This window comes from Ursus arctos, unplaced genomic scaffold (assembly GCF_023065955.2).
Source record: "Ursus arctos isolate Adak ecotype North America unplaced genomic scaffold, UrsArc2.0 scaffold_7, whole genome shotgun sequence".
In the NCBI taxonomy this organism is placed as follows: Eukaryota; Metazoa; Chordata; class Mammalia; order Carnivora; family Ursidae; genus Ursus; species Ursus arctos.
Genome location: NW_026623089.1, coordinates 27,716,778 through 27,730,396, shown reverse-complemented (window position 1 = coordinate 27,730,396; position 13,619 = coordinate 27,716,778). Strand labels below are relative to the sequence as shown.

The following is a 13,619-nucleotide window of genomic DNA, read 5'->3' as shown; positions in this document are numbered from 1 at the left end:
TTATTTTTTTTCCAGATAAAACCTCAGTCTCATGTGAGAAAACACAATCTAGTATATTATGTACTTGAGAAATGCATTCTATCAACATGTCTTTGACTTTATGCCTCGCTAATCACACTAGTCCTACTACAGATACCCTCATCTCCCTCGTCGGTTGGTTTTCATTACAAGCAGCCCAGTATTTCTGCCTGAACCACTCTGGATGAAAGAGACCCGGAATGAGTAGGGATGGATGGATGGGAGTTGAAGGGATGGGGGTAGAGGAGATGGTCCTAAAGATCCTCCTTTTGAGGGCTAAGATGCTGGTGGGCCTCCTCAGTGGAAGTAGTAATTTTTCATCCTGATGGGTGGGGGTGATTCTTCAGAGTAATACAATGTGTAGCATGTTTTATGAACTCCTAGGACAAATATTGATTGGCTTGGAGTCCTCCTAGGGTGACAGAGTCAGTTGTTCACAACATTAGCTTCAAATCTTGTCTGGGGAAGAGGCTGGGAATAATCAAGGAAAGGGAAGATGACCAAGGAAACTGGAAATCCCAATTGGGGTAAGGGGGTTCCCTTTTTAAATCTATTTTTGTTACCTATTGCTGTATAACTCCAGAACTTAGCAATTAAAAAAAAAAAAACAACCCCACACATGGATCAGAAATTTGGGAGCCGCGTATCTGGGTTCTACTTCAGGGTCTCTCATGGCATTGCAGCTGATATGCTAGCAGAGACTAAAGTCCTCTGAAGGCTTGACTGGGACTAGAGCATCTAATTCTAAGATGACTCCCTCACATGGCTGTCGCAAGAGGCCCCAGTTACTTACCAAGTGGATAGATCTCTCCATAAAGCTATTTGAGTGTCCTCACGATGGCACTAGTAGCTTTCCCTGAAATGAGTGATCTGAGAGAGAGAACAGGGAAGCCATATTGGTTTGTTTTGTTTTTTTACTTTCAACTACATTCTATCCTTTAGAATTGAATCACTAAGTTAAGCTCACACTCAAGGGAAGGGGTACCAGGATCTACTTTTTGAAGGGAGGAATATCACACTATTTGTGAACATAGTTTAAAACCATCACACTCAACATTCCTCAGAAACCTCCCCTAGCATACATTGAACTTCATTCCGTCACTTGAACTACATGTGTTCATTGATGCCGGAAGTATTTCTTGTGTTCTCTGAATCCCCGCATACCATCTTTTTACCTGTTAGGAACCATTCTATTCTAAAGCATGGTATCCTCTCAACAGTGGTCTTTTTCCTTCTCAGGTGCTTGTTGGGTTTCTTCTTATTCTAGCAGCCATAGAGCTGGCCCTTGTACTCACAGAAGACTCTGGACAAGTCACGGTTCCTGCCATTAGATACACCAATCCAAGCCTTTACCTGGGAACATGGGTAAGGCCTACCCCCACTCCTGCCCTGTTTATCCTCTTCCTATTCATAGCTATCTAGTTGAAATGTACTCTTTTGGGGGTAAAATTAAGTCCAATTTCATCTACCTTTTTGAGGGGCCTATGATGAGGCAAAGCTTGGTTGAAATGGGGTTGAATCAAATTTTAGTTTTGTATATTCTTTTGAACACTAACTTACAGATCCTTCTCCCTGGCATAAATACTAGCTTTGGTGCCTAAGATATGTATCTTATGCCCTCCTATCTTTCCATCTAATAATTATATGTGAGTGGGTGCCAGGCCAGCTGAGGCAGAGACCCGTGCTCTGGCAGGCCCAGGAGGTCAACACCATGACCCTGTTTCACTGCTGGAATGGCTTCACCCTGGCCCACTTCCCCTACTTCATCACCTACAAACGCTGTGGCCTGAGTACGTTGCCTTCCAGAAGTGTGTGCAGGCCAGGGTCACCTACCTCTTCATGCGGCTGTGCAAGATGCTATTCCTGGCCATGTTTTTCCCACCTGGGAAGGCGGCATCTATGACTTCATTGGGATGTCATGAAGGTCAGCGTGCATGTGGCGGACTTGATAGGCCTAAACCTTCTCACGTCCTGGAATGTACACAAGGGGGAGTACAAGATCATGCTTGTTGCCCTGGGCTGGGCCACGGGCACACTGATTGTGTCGCACTGCATCCCATCTGAGTTAGAACTCAGGGCATTGAGTTTGGAAGTACACCAGAAGAGCATGGACTCCAGCATCAGTCTGGTCCATTACATCATCTCATCCGCCCAGGTCTGGATGATAACACGCTATGACCTATACCATACTTTTCAGCCAGCATTTCTCCTAGTGATGTTCCTTAACATCTATGAGGCCTTTATCATGGAGATCTTCGTCCACCTTTGTTCCCTGGGCAACTGGACAGCAATGTATGGCCCTGTATGTCACCGCTGTCAACATGCATTCCTGGGCTTGGTGTCCCACACATTCATACACCCTTTCCCTGCCCCCAGGCTTCAGTGTTTGGAAAGTAAAAAACAAATATACACATACACACATGAAAGCCAAGTTTCTTTATGTAAAGGAATTTCTAAATGTAAATATTGTTCTTAAATTAACTAATAACTCATCAATGGATCACTGAGTCTAGAGTTGTTTGTATAAACTCAACAGAAACTGCTCACTCTCCTGCAGGCTCGGTTTTTGCAGAGGCCTGCACAGTGTTAACAACTGAATTAGTTGCTACCATTTTAAAAGCAGAAGAGGCCATGTAACTATTTGGATTGCTAAACTTTCTAGAAAACTCAGAATGCCCTGTACCTATGGGCCTGTATCCCCGTAGGGCAGTGGTCAGCCAGCACGGGGCCAATCATGTGCCTCTCTTCCCAATGCTGTGTTTAGTGATGGCGTGTGGGGGCTTGAAATCCACCACGGTGGTAATATCTATACCACAGAAATTAATAAACTGCTACTAATCATGGCTTGGTTTTCAGAATGCTAGTTTACAAACTCTGCACTGAGGCTAGGAAACCAACATTTAATTATACTTAAGTGAGATGTTACAAGGCAAGTTTTTTTTATAGCTTAGTTTGATGTTCTCGGAAAATCACATTGACAGCTCACACCTGCCCAGCAGGAACTGCCCCCCAGGTGGACCCCTGCAGTGCCTGAAATTAACTTCCTTGGGTCTTGAAAAGACTTTTCTGGCTTCCAAAGTAACTCCATTAAATGCAGAAGGTGACCCTCTGTGTTCCTGGCTAACTCCCCACCCAAGTGTGTTGGGGAGATGAAGTGGGGAAGGGAGTTCCAGGAAGAGCAGGACACCCTAAAAGAGGAGGTTGGGTTGTATCAGGAAGTCTACAACTTGGTTATTTGTGTGTTTTCTGCTTAGCCAGATTAGTTCTAACAATCTCCTCCTTTAACCCACCATTCTTCTCCTGTCTCTCTTGCATCTTTCTTGCCTCTTGTCCTTGGTGACAGTATTTTTCAGAACTTGATGTGAATTTCTCTCTAGCTCCTGGTTTTGCTGATCCAACACAGCAGACTGTGGTGCATGCAGAAGGATTCTTGGTTCCTGTCCCTGTTCTGGATTCTCTCAATACTCTGTGGCGTTTTCCAGTTTCAGACTCTGATCCGGATACTCTTGAAGGTAAGGAGGAAAGAGAGAGTGACTTGATAGTGGTGAGCAACCTCTCAGTCAGTGAATGGCCTACAGTCCATTGAACTACGGGATAGAATTGTGTTTAGGGGGTTTGATGATCGGCTTTAATGACAAGCATTGACCTATGTGGGCCATTTAGACTTAATTTGGAAAAAGGCTCATTTTCTCTGTTTGTTGTTGGGTTTTTTTTTTTCTTCCCCATAGGGCAACAATTCTAACCTGGCCTATTCCTGCCTGTTCTTCGTCAGCTATGCACTGCAGATCCTGATCCTGGTCCTTTCAGCATTTTCAGAAAAAGATGCCTCCTCAAATGTGAGACTCTAAATGCGCCCACCTCATGCATTATTTCACTGGATGGTACTTGGACACATGTAACTTTGAGATGCCTAGGCCTCGTGGAGGTCCCACGAGCCCAGAATATAGCCGTGTGGACCATTTATGGCTTAAGGAAATCGAGAGTGGCTAGCATATGGAAATTCTCTTACAAGTGGGGAAATACCTCTGCATTGACCCACCAGCCTTCAGCATGGACAATTCATTCATCTATCTATGCCAGAAAATCTGACTGTTTTACTGGTGACTTTAGGGTCTCCAGATAAACCTATGATGTCCAGTCCATTTCAGTCTTATGTCTACTTTTTAGCATAACATTATATCTAGGAAAATCAGTTTCTGATTTTAGAGTTCCACAGAGTTCCTGTTTCAAGTTGATTTACTTTTTGATTTTTTGTGTGTGTTTTGCAGAATCCATCATTCACAGCCTCGTTTCTGAGTAACATTACGTTTAGCTGGTATGACAGGTAGGAAAAGCCTGGAGTGTGGGTTGTCCATATCCCTACTCCCTCATTCTTCTGAAAGTGATGGAAATCTTAATTTTAAAAATGCTTCCTGAGGTCTCCATTTCTCCTCTACTTAGAGTCCGAGATTAACTTAGTAGATGTATTTATTTCAGACTAGGATGTGGAGGAGAGGATGGAGGGGGTTTGCTCTTGGTGGCCTGGGGGTTCCACAGGGAAAAGGAAGGACGTTAGGAAAAAGGTGGAAGGATAAGAAAAGGGATGTTTGGGCGCAGGCAGTGTGGCACGATCTGAAGGCTAAGGGAGGAACCAGCTGGCCCGGGCTACCAAAGGATCTGCAGCAAGCACTCCTGGCCTTTGTAGTCCATGAACCCCTTGGCAGGCTGGGACTGCCTGTGGATCCTTTCTCAGATAATGTTTTCAGTGCCTAAAGAAAAAGACACAGGATTACAAAGGAAACCAAATATATTGAAATATAATCACTTAAATATTAAAAAACCCACAAATTTGTGACGTAACAAGTGCTTCTTTACAAATGTGTTAAATAACAACATGTAGTGATCTAGCAATGGGGCTGATAACGACCACGATTTCGAAGTAGCAATGAGTGTACACGCACCATGAAAACACTGTGACGTCTCCTGGTGTCAAAGGAACAGGCACAACCGTTTACAAGTGTTTGGTTGCCACCGTTCATGTTATACGGAAAGGCTAGATTTCAGTTAGAAGCTAGTGAAAACAAAGATGTCATTTATTTGGTATCCATGTTCTCAAACACCAGGTTGATGGGCCCTGATCCAGAGACAGAGTGTAGAGGAGGCCGCCAGGGCTGCTCAGTTCCTTAAGGGCATCACGAAGGCCCCTCAGGGAGATGCCAGAGTGGCAGAGAGGCAGCCAGTGTTCAAGGAGGAACGAGCAGGAGGACGTGATGCTCTTTTGGCTTTTAATTCAGCTGCGCTGCTCCTCTGACCCTTGTCCTTGTCGTATTCCACGGTCCATCACCTCTCCTATCAGTTTTCTGCCCTCCCCACGCCTCTGTCACGTTTAAAGGGCCAGGAGATGGAGCAGTGGGCCTCTGTCCCTCCGTCTCAGAACTGGGGGTGGAGGGCAGGTTCTGACAGAAGCAGCAAAGGGACTGCCCCTGACCCAGCCTGTAGGGTCTCAGCCTGTGGATCGCTCTGGTTCCAGCACTGTTATGAAAGGCTACAAGCAACCTCTGACTCTTGAAGATGTCTGGGATGTCGATGAAGAGATTAAAACCAAAGCGCTGGTCAGCACGTTTGAAAAACATATGGTAGGAGAGCTGCAGAAGGCCAGGAAGGCGCTCCAGAGACGGCAGCGGAGGAAGGCCCAGCGGAACGCTGGAGACGGGCCACATGGCTTGAACAAGAATCAGAGTCAAAGCCAAGATATCCTTGTCCTGGTAACTTCCCCATGAGTGTCTGTGTGAATGCGCTGTAGGTTTCAGGCAGGAGGATAGCCGTGTCCTAGCGATTCTGTCCGTATGTTTTGATAGCCGTGTATACATTGCAGTGTGTTTTATGTTATTTGTAGTGTTTATAATACTAATAATACCTTAGTGATGGATACATTTGGGTAAAATGTGCCATTTTCTCTCCTTTGGGGTATATTTGAAAATTTCTATAATATGTCTTTAAAAATAGAAAAATATGCCTTAGCATTTCCAGAATGTGCACTTCAGTGGGCTTTAGCGCCAGCAGCTAACTCACTCACTTATTCACTCAAAAGTATTAAGTACCAAGTGTTAGACTAGTCTGGGTACTGGGTACAAGGAATAGCCTGTAAGAGTCCTCTTCAGAGAGCTGCAAAACAAATAATAAACCAATACATGTTACTCTTTGAGAGTAATACATGCTGTTAAGAATGTATAAAACACGCTAATGTCTTTGCAGTGAAATGCCTTCAGGGTCGTAGGAGAGACTTCTCAGAGGAGGTGTCACTTGAGCAGAGATCCAAAGTCTGAGCAGAGTCCACCTAGGGGACCATCAGAAGCAAGTGTAATCCCGTCCAGGGGAGCAGAAGTGTGAGGCCGAGGAGGACACATTTAGTTTGTTCGGAGAACTGCAAGAAGGTCCTGGGGCATGGAGAGAGAGGCTGGGGATGGGGGGTGAGATGAGCTCAGGGCGGTGGACAGGGACTGTGCTGTGTAGACCCTTGAGGACCATGGTAAGGAGTCTGGGTTTTATTTTATGAAGGATGGAAAGCCAGTGGAGGTTTTGAACAGGAGAGTAATGGGATGGAAGGTTGGGGGGCAAAAGTAGAAGCTGGGAGGCAGGCTGGGGCAGTTGCCCCCTGCAAGACACTGATCAGATGAGATCTCAGTGACAAAATTACAAGAGGATGTCACTGGTAGAAAAACCTGGAAACTAAGGCTGAAAAGCTGAATTTGGGGCCTGATGGGACCCTGGAGAATGTAATGAAGAGGCCAGATCCCAGGAAAGAGGAAGAGGCTGGTGAGTGAGCGGTAATGCCCCCCCGTACTAGATTCCTGGGGCCTCCCTCACAAAGTGCCACTAACTGCACGGCTGAAAACGAATGTATTGTCTCACAGGTAGGAAGCCAGAACTCCCAAATCAAAGTATCAGCAGAGCCACACTCCTTCCAAAACCCATAGGGGAGAAGCCTTCCTTGCTTCTGTTGCCTTCTAGTTTGGCTGTGGTGTGGCCTGTGGAGGCATCGCTCCACTCTCTGCCTCTGTTCTCACCTGGCCGTCTTCTCTCTGGCTCTGAGTTTCTTCTCTTTTAAAGACACCAGTCCTTTCGGACTAGGGCCCACCCTAAGGACCTCATCTTGATTACATTGGCAAAGTCCCTGTTTCCAAATCAAGGCACATTCGGAGGTACTGGAGGTTAGGGTTTCAACATCTTTTGGGGGGACATAATTTAACCCATGACATCCCACCACAGCCACAAGCAAGAACAAACGAAAAGGCTCTGGGTATCAAAAATACGTATTATCGTGTTCACACCCTCGACTCTCCGAGATTACCCTGCAAGCCCCCCACTTAGCATCTACTCTTTGTTTCTTTTATGTGGTATTCTCACCAGCTTAGGTGTCTGATTGTCTGGTTTTCTCACCCCAAGTAGATTAGGAGTATCAGGGCTGGGAAGGGGAACCAGTGACGGCAGCTGAAAGTGTGGATGGTGACCAGGCAGTGAGAAGACCAAAACCTGTACAGAGAAAGCGATAGGACTCAGGGGCTTAACACTCTGGAGCTGAGCAGTGTGAGACAAAGTTTTACATGGCATGGCTCTGTAAGCACTGTTGTTATTTGGTTTTATACCTAGGAAGAAGTTAAAAAGAAAAAAAAGTCTGGGACCACAAAAAACTTTCCCAAATCCTGGTTGGTCAAGACTCTCTTCAAAACTTTCTACATCGTTCTCTTGAAGTCATTCTTCCTGAAGCTGGTGCATGACCTCCTCATGTTTCTGAATCCTCAGCTGCTGAAGTGAGTCCTGGGCCTTGGCTATCCCTTCAGGGCCCCGTCTGCCGCTCTCCTCCTTGCTGGCCCCTCGGACGTGCAGGCAGGAGCTTAGTATTAAATTCCCATTGTTTAAAATGCTGATAATAATCTTCCACCTTATCGCGTTGTGTTCATGAAAAGCACAAGGCAGTTTTCAAGATCTCAAATGCTAGGTCTTCTAGCTTTCCTCTTTTTTACATCCCTTTCCTCCCAGGAAGCCAGATACTTGTTAGGCACTCTTGCTAAACAGAACTGATATGGGAGGAGCCCTGCCCAAGGCGCGGGCAGCACAATGCAGGAGAGCCTTGTCCCTGGTGTCTGTAACCCCATCTCTACAGCCGCAGCCTTCGGTGAGAGGTTCAGCATAATCGTGACAAGACTTCACAGTCTGCTAGAATCTATGGAATGAATTCTCCTCTAGGGGAAGGTCTAACTCGCATTGGATACCTGTCTTAATTACTTTTTGGGCTTGCGTGGTCCAAGAACAAATCCCCTTCTCCCATACAACCTCTTTTACCAGCGGGTGGGCAAGGCAGGGCCACAGCATTGCAGCGGCAGGTGTAAGGAGCATTTCTTTCCTTATCCCTGCTCACAGCCGTGGGTCACCAACTCGAACCTCCTGCTGCTAGCCCTGCAAGCAAGAGCACCGGCCCAGCTGTGGAGCTCAGGTCTTCCAATGGCTTTGGACAATTCTGGTCACTTTTGTTAACTGCGGGGCGAGGGTAGGGTAGCTGGCTGTGCATGAGGAGTGTGAAGAGTCCTTGGAGACATGATGGGCATCACTGACTTGGTTTTGTTTTGGCAGATTGCTGATCTCCTTCGCAAATGACCGAGGCACGTATATATGGACCGGATATCTCTACTCAGTCCTCTTCTTTGTTGTGGCCCTCATCCAGTCCCTCTGCCTTCAGGGCTACTTTCAGATGTGCTTCAAGCTGGGCGTCACTGTACGGACAACCATCCTGGCGTCCATATATAAGAAGGTGAGTGGAACGCGTCAGACCTCACTGAAGAAAATTCCCTTAAATGTGAACATTTATTCCAAGATTGAGAAAATTTTGATGGAAATGACAACTGATCTTCACCCTTGATTCTGACTAACCAGATAGCCTCCTTTTGGATTTTCCTCTGCAAATTGTGAAAAGTGGATTCACAGACCTAGGGCGCGTGTGTGTTCAGGGGACACGGGGGAGGGTGCACTCTAGAGGAAAGCTGGCAAGGTGCTTTCTGCCCAGGATCTGCCTTTCATCCTTGAAGGCTTGCGTACCTGTCCCTCTTGACAAAGTGAGAACACCTTGGAAAAGAATGTAAGATCAGAGTGTTCCCTTTGGCGGCACGTATATTGAAATTGGAAAGAATGTGAGATCAGAAAAGCTGACCCATGGAAAACTCTTAAAACCACCAACATTTAAACTGGATGCTACATGAAACTGGGTCCATAAGACTTGGTGCATCCATCTCGGTTACGGTGTTGCCATAGACTAGAAAGCTCTATGGGCCAGGGCTCCATCTCCCCAGATCCACTTTTGCCTAGAGACTGCTTTTTCTAGTCTTCAGCACCTGCCACCCCTTCTCTGCCTGAGTCCTTTTTTCATTTTGTAAACACATGCTGTCTGGTTACTGAGTTCTGCAGACCGAGGAACTTTCCCACTTCTTTATGATGATTGTGCTAATCTTCCCTCTGACATGTTGCTTTTAATTAACTTTCTCAGAGCCGTTGTATTTTCCTCGCATCCTAGATACCAACGTGAAACCTCATTTTGTCCCTCATTTGTCCCAATCCTATATCAATAAAAAAATAAAAAGAAACGAGAATAGGATAGTTACCATCAGTGGCCACAAGTCTGAGGGGAAAAATTCATACATGAGGAGATAGGACTTTTTATAGAATAGAACATTAAACACCAACTGCCTTTCCTTCCTCTTCTTTGTACCACTAGAGTGTTCCATCATAATGATTTCTCTGTTATGGTTCCTGGTTTTCTCCTTTGCATTTGTCTTTTTATTTTTTTAATTTTTTATTATGTTAGTCACCATACTAACCAGTACATCATTAGTTTTTGATGTAGTGTTCCATGATTCATTGTTTGTGTATAACACCCAGTGCTCCATGCAATACATGCCCTCCTTAATACCCATCACCAGCCTATCCCAGTCCCCCCCCCCCCGAAGCCCTCAGTTTGTTTCCCAGAGTCCATAGTCTCTCATGGTTCATTCCCCGTTCTGTTTACCCCACCTTCATTCTTTCCTTCCTTCTCCTACTGATCTTCCTGCTATTTCTTATGTTCCATGAATGAGTGAAACCATATGATAATTGTCTTTCTCTGCTTGACTTATTTCACTTAGCATAATCTCCTCCAGTCCCGTCCATGTTGCTTCAAATGTTAGGTAATCGTTCTGATGGCCGAGTAATATTCCATTGTATATATGGACCACGTCTTCTTTATCCATTCGTCTGTTGAAGAAACAACAAATGTTGGAGAGGATGTGGAGAAAGGGGAACACTCTTACACTGTTGGTGGGAATGCAAGTTGGTACAGCCACTTTGGAAAACAGTGTGGAGGTCCCTTAAAAAGTTAAAAATAGAGCTACGCTATGACCCAGCAATTGCACTACTGGGTATTTACCCCAAAGATACAGACGTAGTGAAGAGAAGGGCCATATGCACCCCAATGTTCATAGCATTGTCCACAAGAGCTAAATTGTGAAAGGAGCCAAGATGCCCTGCATTTGTCTCTTAAAACTAATGTGTCGTTGTCTTCCCTGGGCAGACGTTGACTCGTCCAGAGACCCAAACAGGTAGTCCAAAATGTCTTTAGATCAAAAGTCTGGTCAAGTCTTTTGAACTCCTGGGTAGCCTCACACGGGAATTTGTCTTCCCCCCAATATTTAATCCCCTTATTTCTTTTGGAGATGATGGATTTCTGCTTGTTTGCAGGAATCGGGGTCACTAACCAGACTTTCTCAGCCATTTCTGTGAATGTACACTTTTACAGTTATGGGGATTCATTCCCACTATTTTTGATTCTTAATATATTCCAAGTTTTGCAACTGTTACAATCCATAAAGAATTTGTAAAATGGAACCCTTAATAAGACTTTCATTCAAATAAATATTGCTACTGAAATAGAATTTAAAATTTCATGTGTTTAGACAATGCTTCATTTATGAAATGTAGTGAAACATTTTTTTTATATCCATTTTTCAATTCATGGCCCTGTGAAGTAACTGCATTATCCCTGTTTTACAGAGAAGTAAGGCTTAGGTCATTTCAATGCCTACAATCACATAGCCAGGTCTTGCCCTCAGATAAGGGCTATTGGCACTAAATTAATGTCTTTTCTACTGTACTGAGATTTTATTGAGAAGAGAAAAATGATGACCTTGAAGGGTAATTAGTTTGTTTGGCTTTTTGGTTTGTTTTGGGGAGGAGGGTGTTTGTTTTTGCTCTCCCATACCAAAGGGGAGACATAGTGTTGGACTGATTTCTCTAAAACCTTGGTGGCCTAACATTTGGGGGAATTTCCCTCATTTTACTGTATAACTAAGAATCCTGTTATGTTCCAAAGAAGCATGTCTTGGTGGATCAAGGTGACAGTAGAGCTTCTAGGACGAGGACGGGGGTGTATCCCTAGTCCGTACACTATCTTTTGTGGGAATGAGAAGGCTCTCCTTCCTCCAGGCAGACGTAGCCCATGCCAGGTGGTGGTTTGGTGAGCATGGTGTGAACTGGTTTCAGTGCCCCAGCGCCAAGTCCCTTGGCCGGGTGCCTTTGTGCAAGGAGTTGTTGTAAGTGAAAGACCTGTGGAGATCAGTCATTTGATCTAACATGAAAACAGGAGCGCATGCTAAATGATTCAGCATCTAGATATTGCCCGCAAACTCCTGACAATAAGCAAATTGTTTTGCTTCAAAATCATGAACCCTGCTTTCCTCTTCATCCTAAGATCTGTCCTTCTTGGAAATGGTTGCAGCTTCCTCATAAGAACATGGCTCCAAATAATATTGCTGCATCCCCAGTCTGAAGGGCCAGAATCAATATGTGATTCCTCCCTTCCTGCCATCCTTCGGTATCTGATGCCCTACTGTGTGCCATGTATTACAGTAGTGAAATGAACGGATGTAGTCCCTTATCCACAGAGTTTACATCTGGTGAAGTAGAAAAATGAAACAATTATAGTTCAGTGTGATGAATGTAATGACAGAGGTAAGCCCAGAATGTTCTGGGAGTACATAGGAGGTACCGGCATCTAACCCAAACTCAGGAGTCCGGGGAAGTCTTCTCAGAATAAACTTCATCTAAACACTCAAGAGTAGGAATTTTCTGAGCAAAGAAATGTGTGTGTTGGGGAGGGGGTGGCAAGGGGTTCAGGGAGGTTGGAATAACCTGAAAGAATAGTCAAGAATGAAAGAACACCGTGTGATTTGGAGGCAAGAAGGCAGAGCCCCTGGGAAAAGTTGTGTCCATATGGAGCCCATCCTTCTATTGTGTCCTCAATAAATAAACCTTCCTGAGTTTCCTTTTTGCTCCCCATTATCCTTGGCCTTGCCCAAAAATCACAATTCCAATCTTTTTCTTTAGGCGCTGACCCTATCCAACCAGGCCAGGAAGCAGTACACCATTGGAGAAACAGTGAACCTGATGTCTGTGGATGCCCAGAAGCTCATGGATGTGACCAGCTACCTTCATCTGCTGTGGTCAAATGTTCTCCAGATTACTTTGTCTATCTACTTCCTATGGGCAGAGCTGGGACCCTCTGTCTTAGCAGGTGTTGGGGTGATAGTACTCCTAATTCCAGTTAATGGGATACTTGCTGCCAAGAGTAGAGCTGTTCAGGTAAAGAAACCGAGTCACCCTGGGGATATACACGCCTTCCTCAAAGTCTAAAATCTTTGGCTTACTCTAACTGTTGAACGTTTGGGCAGGCAAAGCTGATAGAAGAGTTCCACCATCCCACATGAACGTGGCTTTCTCTATCTTCCCTTTTCATCTTTTGGCCACTCTTAAGGTTTATATACTCCATCTTAATTCATCTGAGAGGGCAGAGCCTGATTAGAGAGGAGAGATCTGCCCAGGGGCCCTGCACGTCACTCTTCTACGCTGCTTGCCGGGCATCCTTAAAAAAAAAAAAAAAAAGTAATGTCTACACCCAACATAGGGCTCGAACCCACAACCCTGAGATCAAGAGTTGCACGTTCCACCAATGGAGCCACACATGTACCCCCAGGGCTGTTCTTAGAGTCCTGATGATTGGCCCTGTTTCCCCCATCAAGCAGGACAAACCAATCATGCAGAGCAGAAGCACGAGTGACCCAAGCTGTAAGCCTAACTCCTGGCAGTCAGCCCTACTACTACCAGGGGGCAGGGCTCCCCGTGCACAGTCCTTTGACCTGCCAGAAATCATAGGTTGGGTGGGAGGACTCCGTGGTGTACGTGATATAGTCATTCATTCACTTTGCATTCCTTTAGTTACAAATAATTCTTTTTAAAAGATTTATCGTACGTACTATTCTGGGAACACGGCGCATGTTAGACAAAGCTCTTGCTCCGGCGGAGCTTACATTCTCTTTGGGGTGGAGAGTCAGGCCATCGACAGAAATAAACCAGAAAACTATCAGGTCATGATAAGTACTATGAAGAGAATGAGACAGGGTGCTGGGCTAGCAAGTGAGCCGGTGGTGGTTTTCGATTACAGGGTCAGGGCAGCCTGGTGAGGAGGGTTCCTTTGAGTCCAACTCTGAAGAGCAGGAGCCTGACTGTGAAGGAGTCGGCCTCGGGGAGAACGCCCTGCGGAG

The 13,619-nt window shown here is 45.4% G+C and overlaps 1 protein-coding gene and 1 pseudogene across 1 annotated transcript in view; both read left to right on the top strand.

Moving 5' to 3' along the window:
- Nucleotides 1-13,619, top strand: part of ABCC2 (ATP binding cassette subfamily C member 2) — a 102,300-nt gene that overhangs the window by 21,450 nt on the left and 67,231 nt on the right. Inside the window, exons 4-11 of the mRNA XM_026493858.4 lie at nucleotides 1,258-1,383; nucleotides 3,396-3,530; nucleotides 3,747-3,854; nucleotides 4,287-4,342; nucleotides 5,528-5,762; nucleotides 7,648-7,808; nucleotides 8,629-8,806; nucleotides 12,406-12,660. Coding sequence (XP_026349643.2) covers nucleotides 1,258-1,383; nucleotides 3,396-3,530; nucleotides 3,747-3,854; nucleotides 4,287-4,342; nucleotides 5,528-5,762; nucleotides 7,648-7,808; nucleotides 8,629-8,806; nucleotides 12,406-12,660 — 1,254 coding nt within the window. The remainder of the gene's footprint in view (nucleotides 1-1,257; nucleotides 1,384-3,395; nucleotides 3,531-3,746; nucleotides 3,855-4,286; nucleotides 4,343-5,527; nucleotides 5,763-7,647; nucleotides 7,809-8,628; nucleotides 8,807-12,405; nucleotides 12,661-13,619) is intronic.
- On the top strand, nucleotides 1,390-3,387 carry LOC113251820 (BOS complex subunit TMEM147-like; annotated as a pseudogene).